The 16437-nt window shown below is 33.3% G+C and overlaps 3 protein-coding genes across 6 annotated transcripts; 2 read left to right on the top strand and 1 right to left on the bottom strand.

The window, feature by feature from the left end:
• The first annotated feature begins 1422 nt into the window (after positions 1-1422).
• On the top strand, positions 1423-2871 carry LOC9327202 (putative F-box protein At4g11580). Its single transcript, XM_021014240.1, has one exon. The coding sequence runs from the start codon at positions 2168-2170 to the stop codon at positions 2744-2746; it is 579 nt and encodes a 192-aa protein (XP_020869899.1). The 5' UTR covers positions 1423-2167; the 3' UTR covers positions 2747-2871.
• A 7414-nt stretch (positions 2872-10285) lies between these two features.
• Positions 10286-13288, top strand: LOC9327201 (protein DA1-related 6). Of its 4 annotated transcripts, XM_021010743.1 has the most exons (9): positions 10306-10377; positions 10466-10738; positions 11569-11625; positions 11727-11843; positions 11925-12137; positions 12217-12279; positions 12372-12487; positions 12567-12625; positions 12775-13288. In XM_021010743.1, exons 2-9 carry the CDS (start codon positions 10520-10522, stop codon positions 13149-13151), a joined length of 1221 nt encoding a protein of 406 aa, XP_020866402.1. In that variant the 5' UTR covers positions 10306-10377; positions 10466-10519; the 3' UTR covers positions 13152-13288. The 4 variants fall into 4 exon arrangements, with proteins under 4 accessions (XP_020866403.1, XP_020866401.1, XP_020866402.1 ...); XM_021010744.1 differs by having other exon boundaries at positions 10286-10738; positions 12217-12264; XM_021010742.1 differs by having other exon boundaries at positions 10288-10738.
• Positions 13289-14059: 771 nt separating this feature from the next.
• On the bottom strand, positions 14060-15993 carry LOC9327200 (GDSL esterase/lipase At1g31550). Its single transcript, XM_002891092.2, has 5 exons — positions 15643-15993; positions 15207-15419; positions 14975-15123; positions 14584-14860; positions 14060-14495 (listed from the first exon to the last, which is right to left on the bottom strand). Exons 1-5 carry the CDS (start codon positions 15908-15910, stop codon positions 14218-14220), a joined length of 1185 nt encoding a protein of 394 aa, XP_002891138.1. The 5' UTR covers positions 15911-15993; the 3' UTR covers positions 14060-14217.
• Positions 15994-16437: the final 444 nt, after the last annotated feature.

The raw sequence follows: 16437 nt of genomic DNA, 5'->3' as shown, positions 1-16437 counted from the left end.
TTTTTGCAAAATCAGGTCTCGAACCCACGACCTTTCACTCGTTTATACAACTTTTTACCCAACTTTCAATTGGTGGTTCTGGTTGCGACTATGTCATGTACTTACTTTCGGTTCCAGACTTTTCAAATTAACTGGAAGAAAAATAAGTGTGCTATGATCCATTGTTACTGAGTTAAATGTTTATTTTCTTTTATGTGTTATTCTTGTTTTACTTTTCGAACTCTATAAACATAGTGGGATAACTTCATATGAGTTGAATCTGGTTCAAAGAAAGTGAAAAACAATATTTATGCATACAAATAGGTTTTTTTTTTCTTTCTTTCTATGTTGATATTATTGTTTCGGCGGATCTATGGATTACTATGAGATTACTATGGGACTATTTTCAATGCAATATTCAATTCTATCTTTCAACAAAAAAGCTATAAAATTTTATCTTTGTCAAAAACTATTAAATGTAGTTGTGTGGAATTAGTAATTGTTTTAAATATTTACAAACTATTCCTATTTATCAATTGGAAAAGATTTATTCAATTTATTGTAGTTAAAATGGCATTGTGAAATAATGTAATAATCAAACATTATTATTAGAGAATATGCTATATGTAGCAAAAATTAATAAAAAAACTGAACATCTTATAATGTATATCTTTCTTATCTTATCATCAAACAATTTAATCTTTATTTTTTTGTGTTAAATTATGTGAACACAATTAAAAAATGTATATTGTCTATCTATTATACAAAAATTAAATGATGAAATAACACATGTCGAAAAGATAGAATACCAATTGAGAAAACTTTATTTTGTTATATAAAATATGGCTTGTTGACTTGGACTTCTATAAAATCTGTGAAACTAAAGTAAGTTCCCTGTAAGAATCCACAAGTCATATATTTGTCTTTGTCTGCTTGGAAGCTTGCTCATAAGAAACATCAATCTCTTGTAAATTGCTGGAATTACTTTCCTCCAACAAAAGCTTGGTTACATGTAAGAGTTTTCATACAAAATCATTATTATTATTTTATTTTGTTGTCTAAACTTTTCGAGAATTCAGAATTAATCAAAAGTTTATTATTCTTTCTTATAGTCGTAAGGGGCCACTTTAAAAATTCGCTATCTACGAATTTTGTCCTACATATTTTTTGTCCACAATTTGCAAGGTTATTTGGGCTACAATTTTCAGTTTTTTTTTTTTTTTTTTTTTTTTTTTTTTTTTTTTTAAAATTCCAAAATATATTTTTATTGTAGAATAATTGATAGATTGGAGAAAAAATTATTCATGGTAAAATATTAAGCATGTCTCTCATTTTTTTTTTCATGCCTCTCATTTGTTTACTTTGTATTGTCATAATGCATGTTTTGAAATATCAAGATTTCCTCCGAGTTTGTTACCAAGAATTATTAGACGAAGTGATAAAAGCTTGGAAGTGAGATTTTGATATAAAATCAAATTCATTTATTCTTCTTTGTTTGACCGTCAAATCTTCTCTTCCTCTTGTTTAAGCTTTCATGTAAATTCAAGAATCTACGTATAAAATGTTTCCAACCATCTTTTCTAATTTTGTTCTCTTTCGTATGTATGTAGTTGTAACGTGATGGAGAAGTCAGGAGAAACTCCAAAATGGGAAACCCTCGACAGAAACATACTTTCAGTTATCTTCAATAAGCTCGACGCAATGGACCTTATCATGGGAGCTTCACGCGTCTGCATCTCTTGGTTCGTTGCCTCTCACGACAAATCTCTGTGGCAAACCGTCGACCTCGCCAAGGTCCAACAAGTTGTCGTGTCTTACAGCCCAGAGTCCAGGGATAAAGTACGACCAGTCGTCTTCTACAATCACCGGGTGGACGACGATGAAATAGAAAGAGGCCTAAGCTTTAGGAATGTTTTGGTTAACTTTTATCAATGTCTACATGGTGAAGTGGAGAAAGGTAGGAGTCTCAGGGAAGTATTGATTGAGATCACAAAGTTGAGCGACACGGCCCCGAAGAATTTGTTCTTCAACTCTCATTCTTATATAAAAGAGAAAGATCTCATGTTCGCTGCTCAAAGGCAAATCTCATATTTACAACTGAATCATAAAGACAGGCACACATCTTGCTTCCCAAGTTATCTCCAATATATCTCATAACTCTTTTTGTTTTTGTTTATGTTTTCCTAGGATGCCAAACATCGAGAAACTTGTTTTACCGCGTTGGTGCTATCACAACAAGAAGTCATTTCGTTTTGCGTTCAGTCGATGGAAGAATCTTAAAACACTGATCATTGCTCATGATCACAATCTCAATGGGGGATTCGAGTTTCAAGCCGTGGGAGAGAACTGCATTAACCTCACCAACTTGAAATATTTGGGTTATTTGCATGAATACAATGCTGAGCAAATCGTGCGGTGCTTCCAGAAGCTCAAGAGGTTGAGTTTGCGTTGCTCTTTCCTCTGCGTTAGAGGAGTTTTATCGCTAATCACCGGCCTCCAAAACCACGTCATCCTTAATCTGACACACTGTGTATTCCATGACGTTGCTCTGCTTCGTCAAAATGTACCTGCTATCGGCCCAGTACCTAGTGACGATCTTGTACAAGCAGCTACTCAGAAGCTTGACAAACTTATCAAATGTTCACACGATTGCAGCTTCTGCAAAGCTTGGTGGGAGAGGCTTACATTAACATCTTTGGATAAGTCTCGCTGGCATCCTTATGACAAGGATTGGCGAAACGACGAGATAGAAGAATTTGTATTTTAAGGGCTTTGTCCATGTTTTGAGCAACTGATCGATTATGTTTTGAGGTTGAATTCTATCTTTGACATATTACGCTATAAAAAGCATTGCCATTTTAACCAAAAAGAGAAAAAAGAGGTTTGAAACTTTTGATGTTGTGAATTGAATTCTGCTTATTTTTATTTGTGCATTGAGTTTAAGACCACAAGACAAATAGTGTGCGAAGGAGAAAGATGAGTTGGGAAGGTATTTTTTGGACCGTGAAGAGTTTGTAGGACGAAACTGATCGTCTAAGATGTTTAAATCCTCCGTTGTGTTTGCTTGGGTAAGTTGGGTTCATCTCGTTTGTCAGCTACCGTAGTTGACTTGGGTTCTCTGATTTCCAGGCTGGTAAATTTGCAAATTTGGAGCTCATGAGCAACAAGATTAACACGTATTTTTTTTGATATTGGCTTAGAAATTAACATCAACATAAAGAAGCCTTAATATTTATGATTGATAGTTTGATATTCGTGAGAGTGTGAGCAAAATCTTCCCCGAGACTTAAATGGAGTACTATTTTGTTGTTAAGCCGGGGTATCCGCTCGTGTAGATCGACATCAGTGTTGTGTCGATCGACATGGATGACGTTTCCAAAAGGGCTGCGTTCAGTTGAGCAGTGAGCAGCGAGTTGCGCATTTGGATCATCGACAACTTGATCTTCTAGTATGACAATCCGGTGGTCATCAAGTCTCTGTCATGCCTCATTGTAGGCTTGACCATCATCATCTCTCAAAACTCCTTGTTCAAAATTTGATATTCAAACCAAATTCATATGCTTAGCAGCTCACATCAAATCCTAACCACCATATAATTCTCGGCAAGCATTCACAACATCCCAAATTCCAATATAAATTCTACAACTATGTCCAATAGCCCTCATCGCTAGATCTCATCAATTAAGCTAACTCAAAAACCTTCTAGACTCATTCCCGTACTATACCATGATAAATTAACCATTTTCACATACTTGATACTTTTTCTCTCCCCTAGACTTATTCTTTTATTATTCTTTTATGATTTTCACATACAACTTGGTACCATGATGTTCAAAAGCTCTCCGTCTCCTCTAAAGCTCCAAACAATGGTCGCCAATAGTGATACGGCTGATGTATTTCGAGTTGGTATGTACTCAAGAAATGCTCGATGAATGAAACCGGAGGCTCGATTTCTTCTTAGAATTATGTATTTAAACGTGATTTTCAATATATAATCAACTACAATTCCATTTTTTCTCAAAATAAAGTACAATTTCTATAAATTAATAGTGTCGGGACAGTGAAATTCTGTTAATTTATTGTTAAATAAATAATTATTAAATTATACACATTTTGGCTACTTTTGTAATCCTTAAAAAATTTCAATCTGAAAAGAAACTTTTTTTTTACTAGAAATCAATATCTCTTGTAAACCAAATACAAGTAAAAAAATAATTATTATCCCTAGAAAACAATACAAAAAGATTTCGATGTAGTAAAATATTATAAGCGAACTCTACCAGAGATTAATGCATATTTAGGAAAAACAAACAATACTAAAATCATATTTTATTAATTGTTTTTACATATATATTGATAATTTTATACAATTAATAATTTATGATACTAATTGGATCATATAATTACAAACGGGTTTCAACAAATTATAATTTTACTATTTTATCGAATTATGTTAAATATTACACCGACCCAAGTCGAGACTGAAAAAGTTATTAATTTATAATGATTATTAACTTATCGAGTATTAATTTATAGAAGTTTATTTCTACAAATTATTCACAAGTTAAACTTCAAGTTTCAATTGTGCTCACTTTTTATCTTCACCTAATCTATTTGAATGTTGTATAATTGCTAAATCATGTTCACAATCACCGTAAATCTACTATCTTAGATTTAACTTTAGTGAAATATGCATATAGACAATACAAGATTTTAAGTTGATTTTCAATATTTAAATTTGTCATGTTGTATTGTAAATTTTTTTTTTTTTGCGAGTTGAATAATTTATTTTAAAAGATACAAAACATTATTAATAAACTCGCATCCAGCCTTCATTACTCTAAGCACGGCTCTTCAAGAGTCTATCGTATCTATCCCACTTGATCGAATTCATCACCTTGTCTCTATCTTCTTTTAGATCTCTAATCAAAGCTTCATATAGGTATTTTTTGTAAGAAACTCATCCTGTAAGCATTTAAAAGATGTTGGATCAGCGAACCGTCGATAGATAGAAGAAAATGCGTAAATAGACTAGGGTTCAAGAACCGTTGGATCTTTCTTGCAGAAAAAGTAACCTTTGATTCTTCCCCAAATCCAGAGTCAAACAAAAGCTTTATAGAATCTCCAGCAGAGAAAACGAGAGGATGGGTATAGATAATCAATAATTTGATGAGAAGATATTAGGGTTTAGTGTTAATCATTCAGACTGTTCTTCTTCTCTCGAGTGACCATTTGAATTAGCTCAAATATATATATAAATATCAAATCTACTTTATGTACTGAAACTGAAAAAGAGAAAACAACTACAAGAATGCTTTTCTTTTTCTTCTTAATATGCATGGTCTCTCCATAGAAGACATGATTAAGTGTTAAATGTCTATATGAAATAAGGGCTAAATTCATTAGGTTACACACATTAATATTTACGTCGATGTATTTGTACATGTCAAGTTTTAACCCTTAATAAAGACCGCAAGTGCACTGTACAAACGCATTAGTATTTACTGATCGAATCAATATAGACAAAAAAAAAACACACAATAGACTATAGAGAATTAGATTTGGCTAGAACAAAATAGTATTTATAGGAACTCATGTAAAATTTCAGAAATAAAATAAAAAAAAAAGTAAATAGTAAATAAATTATATACAACGAATATTAAATCTAGAGAAATCAAGAGAGAGTTCATATAAACACAAGTAAATTTATTTATGGAAGCATTAAGATTTATTCTTGAATTTGAATTACTTAGGTTTAATTATCGTGTTCTCACACATTATAGTTAACTTTGAAAGATGTTTCCTAAGAACTAAACTATCGTTTATTTTAGGGAAATTATTACAAACTTTAAGATTCTAATTCAATAAAATCAAAAAAACACAATAACATCATCTTTTGGTTGGTTAAAGAAGCTTTGTCTATCTAATAATAAGATCCATCGATTCAACACCACTTCTGATGGCTTGATGAATTCGATTATATACAATAGTTAAATTAGCATAATTCTTATTAAGAATAGTCAAAGATGGAGAACTAGAAGAACAATCTATAAATTAAATAATTTAAGCAAATTTTAACAAACATCCCTTTGAAATCTCTAAATTCAATGATTGGACTACTCACGGACCAAAGTACATGTGATCATTGTAGCAGAAGGGATCAAGAGTTTGAATAGAGATTATGAAAGGATTTTAAAAATCTTTTAAACAAAATAATGAAAAGAAAAACAACCTGAGAAACAGAAAAAGTTGCAAAAAGGCATGTCTTTGTGGGTACAAAGTGTTAGTATTTATAGTCAAATAGACGAAGCCCTAGACCTAAGAAAAAAGAAATTTTACAAAACCAAACCGATCGGTTCTGGGAGACTTATGTACCGACTGGTACAATTGATTAACCGGTCGGTCTTGATTTTCAATTTTTTCTTCACTAGATGCATTTTGCTCCATATCCGCTTCTACACTCGCCGTTTTACCCAAACAGGTGCAGAAACATGAAAACACTAAAAAACATCAAAAACTATATGCTCTCGACAAAAAGATATGAAAATAAAAAAACCTACAAAAAGTATTTAACTAAAATATGACTTAATAATATTATCTTACCAAATTCGTGAGTCCAAATATGAACCTACAAACACATTCAATATTAAATGGTTCAAGAAGAATCTTACCTAATTCACTATTCATGAAGTAGCTTCCGGGCTTCTAATAGTTTCGAATTATTTTGGATGTATGTAAGACATATCAAATACTCCCCTCGTTTCGTTTTACTTGTCGTTTTAGAGTTAAAATTTTGTTTCATAATAGTTGTCGTTTTAGGTTTTCGATGTAAATGTTTTATAAAAATTCCAGTTTTATCCCTACTGTTTTAATGGTTCGGCCAATGAATTTTTTTATAAAATATATTAATAAAGGGTAAAACAGAAAATTTAATGTTTTTCTTAATTTGTGTGAGAAAACTTTAAACGACAACTAAAACGAAACGGAGAGAGTATAATTTAATTAAAATGGTAAAATGAACTTACTACGACTATGACAGGGAATGGAAGGTAAGTCCCGTGCCCATTTATTTTGAAACTTACTCAAAAGTTATATTTCTTCCATCTGGTTACGAGGAAATCATATTAAAGTTGTATATCACAAATAGAGAAATATTTGAAGAGATCACGCCTCTTGTTAATTTACTGTATCAAGTTATTTTTACATAGTTTTGTGCATGCAACGCCAAATCACAAGACTATAAACGTTTCACTAGTTGATAGCCAAATGAAGTATTAAAAAATCCAAGGGTCTAAATGGTGACACTTAACTTGAGGAATTGTTGAAGAAAAGTTGTGGAATTGTTTTTTGTCATATCATTTACCAAATGAAAAATTGAGGAAAAAATGAAGAAAACTTGAGAAAAACTTGAGGAAAACTTGAGGAATATTAGTCACAGCATTTAGTTATATAGTATTTTAAAAGTTTTTTCAATGTTGTTATTATTGTTATGAGCAAGGTTAGCAAAAGCGTTGAATCCTTTCTTCGCCTTCAGTTTGTGCTCTTACCATTGCCAGCGAACGGCTTCGTTTTAATTTTGGCCAATCCACAGTACCAACTACATCCGAAATGGAACGATTGGCCAAATGGTTGACATAGCCTCCGATAAACATGACTTGATCATGTTCATCGAAGGCCATGCCATTGACCATCTTGGTCTTCGAATCATTTTTTTTTATTCACGAATGATGGACAAAAGAGGTTCTGAGATCATTTCTAAATCCACTGTTTGATTCTGAGAACACAACCATTAGTACAGAAGAAGTTATTAAAAAAAAAACATAAAACAGGGTAAATTACAGAGTAAAGATATAGAGGGTTAAAGACTAAGATTTCACCCATCATCACCTCCTTCGAGAAGGTCTTCACATATCTTGAGATACTCCATTGGGAAATTGAAAGCTTTTCCATTTTCACCTGCCAACCTCAAGCAATGCCAATAAGAGTGATGAATTGCTAAATGGTGTGTACTCAAGAAATGAACGACGAATGGAACCTCTTGAGGAACCTTTATTCCTTCTTTATCCTTGATCTCTACTGTCATGTCTTCTGCGCTTTGTGGACTTATCCCGATCATTATGTAGTGTTAAAATGTAATCTGGTGAAGTCTGTCCAAGTCTGTGAAGTGCAAGTTTGGTTAATATATTTGTATTTTCTTGTGCATTTTAGATCTAAGTGAATATACATATTATTTATATGTTTCATTCTCTCGAATCTATTTTCTCTTCCGCTTATACTTTTCTACATGTAGGTGTCCCTCTTGCCTCCAAAACTCAAATGGCAAGTTGAACATGAGCTTCTTGTAACGTATACAAGACAGACGTTCAACACCATCTTGTTTAATAGAATTGATGACCTTTTCTTTGTATAAATCTCTAGTGGATGGCTCAAGATACTTAATTATTGATAGGGAATTATATCCAACATATACTCTCAATCCCCTATGAGATTGCATCTTAGATCGCCGTGGTGGAGCAACTATAACATATACATCACATCCAAAAACTTTGAGATGAGAAATATTTGGTTTCTGATCCATAACCAATTGTGATGTAGAAAACTTATGATTACTCGTTGGCATGATGCGAATCAATATTGCTGCATATAATATCAAATATCCCCTAGCAAATATTGGGAGTTATTATTTCATTAGTAATGGTCTAGCAATCAACTAAAGACGTATGATTAGTGATTATGCTAAGTCATTTTGTGTGTGAACATGTGCTAAAGGATGTTCAACACTTATCCCAATGGACATGAAATAGTCATTAGAAGCTTGAGATGTGAATTCGTTAGCATTATCAAGACAACTTGTCTTTAAAGAAAAATCTGGAAAATGTGCTCATAGTCTAATTGAGCAAGTAATCTTGCAAACACCATGTTTTGTGTTGATAACAAGGATACATTCGAATATTTACTAGATGCGTCAATTAAAACCATAAAGTAACTAAAGGTTCCACATGATGGGTAAATCGGCCCACAAAATCTCCTTATATAATGCATCAACAAATTTTAATTGTGTACATAGGCAATGATATTATTTGCTCTTTCAAAGTCTTCAATTACCTTTGCACTATCAGCTGCTACGGTGCATACATTTTTTTTTATTCATTGTCAAAGAAGAGAAATATCTCTTATTTTAAAAAATTAGTTGCATTGTCTGTCAAGCATAAATCTCCATAATTCATTGTTTTTTAGCTCAGATGACTAGGATTTTGTGATGATAGTGTGTTGTGGATAGTGAAAAGAGATAGAAGATTTAATGTATTATTCCAATAAATAAAGGGGCTTTTGCAAAAATGCCCCTTTTTCAATGCCATTTTTCAAAAATGCTCCTTCTTTAAAACCTTATAAAAAATGTTCTTAAAAATATAAGATTTACCCAAATATGTATGTAACATTATTAAAACATACACAAACTACATTTCTATGTATCTAAAATCTTATAAATACTTTTTAAATATCTTATAAATATATTTTAAATACCTTTAAAATATTTTGTAAAACCTTTGAAAAACCTTAAAAATCCTTTAAAATAACTTGTAAAACCTTTAAAAACACTTTATAAAACATTATAAATACTTGGATCGAGTCTTCAAGTAGTAGTTACAATCCATAAGTACCTTATCAACCTAATAAAACTTTATAAAAATTTTAGATTAAAAAAAGGGCATTTTTGAAAATGAACATCTAAAAGGAGCATTTTTTAAAAGGGACACACCAAAAAGGGCATTTTTAACAATTTCCCATAAATAAAAGATCCTTTACATAATAATATAAAATAAAAGTTTTACTTGATAAAGTAAAATTTTACATACAAATAATTCTAGAAACTTCTAAAAGATGTACCATATAATGGATATCCATCTATTATTCATAACACAATCATAATTTTTCACTACATGTTGTGTTAAGTTGTCAATTTGTCACATTTCTATAAATAGAGTTTGTAATTTAACCAATATTTTTGAAAATGTTAAAATTATAATTATTCAAAATATAGCCAACATATACATAAATGATCATCTGTCTTTTTGAGCTTTTATCAATATTGTATAGAAAAAAGCAATTTGATTATACAAAAAAAACAAACATGATCCCTTATTATTATATAAAAGAATAATTATTAAATGAAAAAATTAAGTACAAGAAATGAAATAGGAAACATGCGATGATGTGACATGTTAATCAGGTAGAACCGTAGAACTTGCCATCTCATGGACTGTGTTTGACAAAGAAACCACGTGGTTGGTTCTTATTACTTACTTATGCAGTAAGTTGTAGAAACGCAACTTCAACGAAATACAGAACACAAAATGACTCACGAGTGCGTCAAAAGCAAGCAAACAGTTAATTTGGGTAAGTAATTCTTAAGCGTTTCCCCGTTTCTATTTTTGGCTAAATTCATCTTCTTCTGCGTTACTTAAGAATTTGTGAGATCTTGAAGATACAGGAGGAAGATTAAAGGCCACATCATGTCGATATCAGATGTGGCTTCTATATGGTTGGTGGTGCTTTTCTAGGAGCTCCAGTTTCTGAGATTTTAAAATTGGTAATCGAAGAGGCCAAGAAAGTGAAAGACTTCAAACCCTTATCTCAAGATCTTGCGTCCACGATGGAGAGATTGGTTCCGATATTCAAAGAAATTGACTCAATGCAACAAAGATGCAACGGTGAACTAATTGTTTTGATCAAGACGTTGGAAAGAGCTGAGAAGATGGTAAGCAAGTGTTCAGGGGTTAAGTGGTATAGTATCTCCAAGAAAGCTTTATATACAAGAGAAATCAAAGAAATCAATCAAGAATTTCTTAAGTTTTGTCAAATCGAATTACAACTCATTCAACACCGAAATCAGTTGCAATCGATGCAGTCAATGGCAAGCGTGACTATGAATATAGACCTATTGAAGGAATTTGCAACCAACTTTCCTCCGTGGTAACTAATTAATAAGCTTATTCTCCAACTTCGAAATGTTTTTTTTTGTTAAGTTATCTGATTAAGAACAATGCAACTTGAACCTGTAGCATATGTCATGGTTGCAACTCTGTGACTGAACATGGAAGACTTGAACCAAGTTCTTCTATCGACGAAGTTGAAAACCAGGCCCGGCCCACCCATAAAGCAGGCAAAGCCTTTGCTTTAGGCCACAAAATAAATTAAAATTTTTAGGGCCTCATTTATAAAACACTTCCTTAGGCTGGTGGTTATGTATTTAGTATACTAGGCTCAGGTGTTCTGTTCGAATCCCCTCTTATATAGGTTTTTTTTAAATGTTTTTTTACAGATTTACAGTTTTTATTTTTGTTTTATAACTTAGTTAAAAGTATTATAATAGTATTTAGATTTTTTTCACGAAGAATTCCGTCTACGATCATTGCATTTGTTGGGTAAAAAAAAAATTATATTATCTAACTATACTTTAGGCCACAAAAATCCTAGGTCCGGACCTCTTGAAAACCATGTACAAGATAACTCTGTTTACTCCTTGGCATGCTTTTTTTTTTTTTTTTTTTTTTTGATGCAAAATATTAATTCTTGATAACTCCTTAGGTATCAAACTCAAGAGCCAAGCTTCACATGGAGCACTGCTATGTCTGCAAAGATATTGTAAATGCTCATTCTGTTCTACGACATGAGAGTGTATTTAGGAAGAGATTAGTTAAGGAATTGGTCTGTTATGACATTTTCTTTCTTGTATTGTCTCCCAGATTATTTCAACTGCTCAACGTATAGAGTACAATGAGCATCCCTTCTGGTTGGAAAAATATTGTGCTTGTCATGATTTTGATGGTACTCCCAAGTGTTGCAGCTGTGAAAGATTAGAGGTAAATTTCTTTTTATAACAAGAAACTATCACGTACTATGAATACTGTAAAAGTTTTCTTGTGTCTTGCTAATACGTGCAGCCTAAAGAAACGAACTATGTGATTATTGGTGATGGTCGGTGGATATGTCTAGAATGTAATGAGTCTTCAATTAGGGATACTTATGAATGCCAACCTCTGCATTTTGAAATCCGTGAATTCTTTAAAGGCTTAAACATGGAGATTGAGAAACAGTTTCCTCTTGTTTTGGTTGAGAAACAAGCGCTGAATACAGCTGAGGAGGAAGATAAGATTGTACGTATATACCGTTAAACTTTTCGTCCTTGCAGGTTAAGTAAGTCAAGTCTCACAGTGTGTTTCTCCATATATGCAGGGCCATCATCACGAGGTGTCAACCAGGGGTTGTTGCTTTTCCGAAGAGGTGATCATAACGAGTGTAAGAGAGTCTTGTTATTATATTTATATACAGCATAACACTTTGATGATATAAACTTGCTTGGATTCATGACATTACTCTGGTCTACCTAGGTCTCAAGGATACCGAAGATGCAGTCAAACAATATGTTAATTGAAGAAATAGAAACTGTACGGCCCGTCGGTGAATCCAAGATCATTTCAGTTATGATCTTGTATGGACTTCCTAGGTACCATACTTCGTTACCATGCCCCTTCATATATTAATTGCGTGCATAAACTCTGACAAATCTTTCCTTATACTCACAGGTTAGTAACAGGATCAATCTTAGCCCATGAAATGATGCACGCATGGCTTAGAATCAACGGTACATAGTCCTTTTGGAAACCGTCTCTCTTTTTGTATTAGGACAAATTATCAAAACACATGATGCCTCAATGATGGTCACCATGAAACCTTGAGGTATCTGGAGATAATCAATCATTTTTTTTTGTCAATTTCTCTGCTTTGAAACAGGGTATAGGGACCTTGAGCCTGATGTTGAAGAAGGACTATGCCAAGTGGTGGCACATATGTGGCTGGAGAGTCAGACTTACGCCTCTACCAATGGTGCTGCGGCCTCATCATCGGCTTCTTCTTCTTCTCACATGCGGGTTAACACAACAAATGAACCTATGTTTGAGGAGAAACTAGTGGAGTTTTGCAAGAAGCATATAGAAAAAGATGATTCACCGCTCTACGGTCTTGGATTCAACAGAGTTCACGAGATGGTCACAAATTCAAGCCTCCATCAAACACTGAGAGGTTTTCCAAGCAGGAAGTTAAAGACGGAACGCCAGGTTCAAATCTTAGAATCAAACAGACGCACATTTTCCAATTTCAAAGGTTCATGAAGCCATTACTAAGTACCCCCTTCCTTTGGTGTTTGTTTTTTTTTTTTTTTTTTCTTTTTGTATTCACTGCTTTGTCTTATTTTCTTGGAAAAAAACACTATGTTCCTCTGTTTAAACTGCTGCTTCACTTCTCTTTAGTATGAGTGTGATAACTTCTCTTTCATATTAGCCATTTTGATTTTGATATTTTAGCTACATTGTTTGAACTTTAGAGACCACAAATTAATATTTCCTAAGCAAATGATAGTTTAACGACATAATTTATAATATAATTATTATATGGGTGAAACAAAATAGAATCAAAACAAAACACATTTCTAAGAAACAAAATGTAAAATCAAAAGAAACAAAAATCATTAATTTTTCGTAATTTTGTGGAAGCCCCTTGACCCATTGGTTGATCAAGGGTTCATTAATGCTTCTACACCAGAGGTCTGGGATTCGAATCCCAGATACTGCGATTTAATAATAAATTTGCAGATTATTGGAGGCAAGGGTGCTGGAGATCTTCAGCAATGTACAATTATAGCCGTTCGCCAGGATTCTACACAGAGAAAGAAGTGTCCATAAAAAAACCATGAAGAAGGAGGTGAAGGAGGTGAGCATGAAGAAGGAGGTGAAGGTGAAAGAAGTGTGGATCTAATAAGGGTCAGAAGAAATTGTCCGTTGTAGAATCGTCTATGTAACAGTTCTCATAATTTGCAATAAATAATAAATCGAGACGACAAAAAAAAAAAAAAAAAAAAAGTTATCAATAAGAACTTATGTATGTAATTAATTGATACTTTTTCTTATAAAATATCATTAGTTGCTTGGAAGTGGTTGATTGCAGGTTGACCATTTCTTCTAGATCAGTGACCAAAGAAATCATTTGTAGGAAGGCTTGGATCTTTCTAATCCTACACCGCTCCAAAATTATCACATGATTTAGCTAGTAACACTTGAAAATTTCTTTCAGACAACAGCACAAAGTATAACACAACACAATACAAAATTCATCAAAGAATATATAAGATTTTCTCATTATCTCGCTTGTCTCTTAGATTTGAAGACAAGCTTGTGTCAACTATTCATCAAAGAATATTGTATTTCTAATGACTTCCTTCTTCTTAATCTTTGAGCTGAGGCATGACCAATTGAAAGGAGGAATCGCATATGGTCCGTTGAGTAATCCATCAGCCATCGATTTGTGTGCAGCCTCAGTCATATGAAGGCCATCCCATGCCACATACTTTGAAGGATCATTACAAGATTCCACTCCTACACTCCCACAACTTCTACTGAAGTTAAAGTTGTACGGTCTTCCTACACCGCAACAAGCTGACAAGTGTCTATTTATGAATCCTGACAATATCATTGATTTAGAAACTCAGTCAACACCGAATCATTAATTTGGTTGTGAAGATTCAGTGGAGGAATCAAGAAGGCTAACCATATTTGGTTGGTTCTTGGCCAAGGCGCAACGAAGCATTGTAGTAGTCAGCATATATGATGTTGACATGAGGGTTGAGCTGCCTGAGTCTCTTGAGTTCTTCCTTAAGCTGCTCGCTGTGATATTCTCCAAACTTGTTTAGCCATATCAAACATCCTGTTAAAGGATCGTATTCTTCCACGTTTGATGTTTGGTATAATGTCAAAAATGCTACTGAGCATCCGAGAGGGAAGCCTCCGGGCACCAGAAATGTTCTTCCCCCCATACCAATCAACTCCTGGATTCAACAAAGTCCCAAAGAAACAAACACATTATAGTTTCTGACAAACTAATCACTCTGTTTTACTCGTTACTGTGACTAGCAGATCAAGAATCATATTAAAATGGTTACCGTAATCGCTGAAGAAATAGTACTAATCACCAACGGAACGAGCTCTTTGACCTCGTCTAAGGGTCTTAGTTCGAAGAATGGGAAATTATAATCGTTCGCTCCAATCTCTCCCATGAGAATCAAAGCATTTCCAATCATTTCTCTACAATCTAACAACAAATACAAGTGAGCTCAAACCTCTTGACAACAAATACATTATAATCACTCCACTAAAGTTGATATTGATCACTACCTGATGGTAAGCCACATATATTTGGTAAACTCTCCTTGAAGCTCTTTAGCTGAATTCCTAAACTAATATTGTGAGGACAATGGTATCCTCTCTCTTCTAGAAATGAACTCTCCAATGCCGTTGCTGAGGCTACAGCAAAATTAACTCCTTTCTCAAAGTTTCCATTTATAGATCCGAAGTAAGGAGGCACATAAGGAAGCCCCAAAAATTCAGCTGTAAAGAAAAAAATTTCTAGCATCCATCACTTGAGGTTTCACAATGTTAACTTGCAGTTCAAGAAAAAAGAGAAACAGAGAAACAGAGAAAGATTTTACATAATAAAACCCTAAGAATCAGTGAACAGAACCCAAAAAATATTAGAATGTACTCTTATATAAACTTCATCTAAAAAAGCTGCGCCAAAAGAGTCAATTTACATATAAAGAAAGAGAAGTACCGATGAAGTCAATAATGAGGCGGCCGTCGGAGAAACGACCGGTTGGGTGGTGGAAGAAAGTCTCTCCGTACGGTGGAAATGCGCTCATAGGAAGATTGTAACGATCCGAGAGACTGAGCAAGTTTCCGGTGTCGGCAATCGAATCGCCGAAACTGATGATCGACTCGAAATTCTGACACTGCGATTCCGAGCTACCGATAGTGACAAAAAGAGAAGATAAAAAGAGGCTAACTAGCTTCATCAACACATGAGAATCTAGCGAAGCCATGGGAGTGGTCCGGAGTGACTTTCTGTCTTTCTATCTTTCGTTTTTAATTTTATTCTATTATTTATTTTATATTATTATTGTTTTGGAAAAGTTATATATAAGTATAGAATGTACCATTGAGTGATCATGACTCAATGAGCCTTTCTTGTTGCCTTATAAATAAGGGTGGGACAAGGCAATTTATTTTCTATGGCCTACAAAACTTTGTATTTGTATCGTTTAAAACGAGCCTTTCTTGTTGCCTTACCCACCAAACCATGAGTGAATGGCGGGGTCCGAAAAAATTAGTCAATTTCTTATAACTTCCTATCAAAAATAAAAACCATGTTCAGTAAATTAAACAACTAACGATCATATTTCATATACTCCACTTGCTCTTTTAGCCTTTTTTTAAGCCACAATCATTGTTAAGTCGAGAGGAACAAATAGTATGAAGCCGACAAAAATTATAGTATCGAAAATTCAATAATTACCATTTGGTCCATTTACTTATATAAACAAGCATTCATTGAACGTTATATAATTTT

Source organism: Arabidopsis lyrata (assembly GCF_000004255.2).
Source record: "Arabidopsis lyrata subsp. lyrata unplaced genomic scaffold ARALYscaffold_1, whole genome shotgun sequence".
Taxonomy (NCBI): domain Eukaryota; kingdom Viridiplantae; phylum Streptophyta; class Magnoliopsida; order Brassicales; family Brassicaceae; genus Arabidopsis; species Arabidopsis lyrata.
This window is presented reverse-complemented; position numbering and strand designations above follow the sequence as displayed.

What these genes read in the sequence shown, in the direction of transcription:
- LOC9327201 (XM_021010742.1), top strand. Translation starts at nt 10,520, where the DNA reads ATGGTTGGTGGTGCTTTTCTAGGAGCTCCAGTTTCTGAGATTTTAAAA. An exon ending in GCTATGTCTGCAAAGATATT is followed by an intron (nt 11,626 to 11,726) that starts GTAAATGCTCAT and finishes ATTGTCTCCCAG; the next exon opens with ATTATTTCAACTGCTCAACG. An exon ending in AAGAGGTGATCATAACGAGT is followed by an intron (nt 12,280 to 12,371) that starts GTAAGAGAGTCT and finishes TGGTCTACCTAG; the next exon opens with GTCTCAAGGATACCGAAGAT.
- LOC9327200 (XM_002891092.2), bottom strand. Translation starts at nt 15,910, where the DNA reads ATGGCTTCGCTAGATTCTCATGTGTTGATGAAGCTAGTTAGCCTCTTT. An exon ending in TATATGTGGCTTACCATCAG is followed by an intron (nt 15,124 to 15,206) that starts GTAGTGATCAAT and finishes ATTTGTTGTTAG; the next exon opens with ATTGTAGAGAAATGATTGGA. An exon ending in CCAAGAACCAACCAAATATG is followed by an intron (nt 14,496 to 14,583) that starts GTTAGCCTTCTT and finishes TGATATTGTCAG; the next exon opens with GATTCATAAATAGACACTTG.
- LOC9327202 (XM_021014240.1), top strand. Translation starts at nt 2,168, where the DNA reads ATGCCAAACATCGAGAAACTTGTTTTACCGCGTTGGTGCTATCACAAC.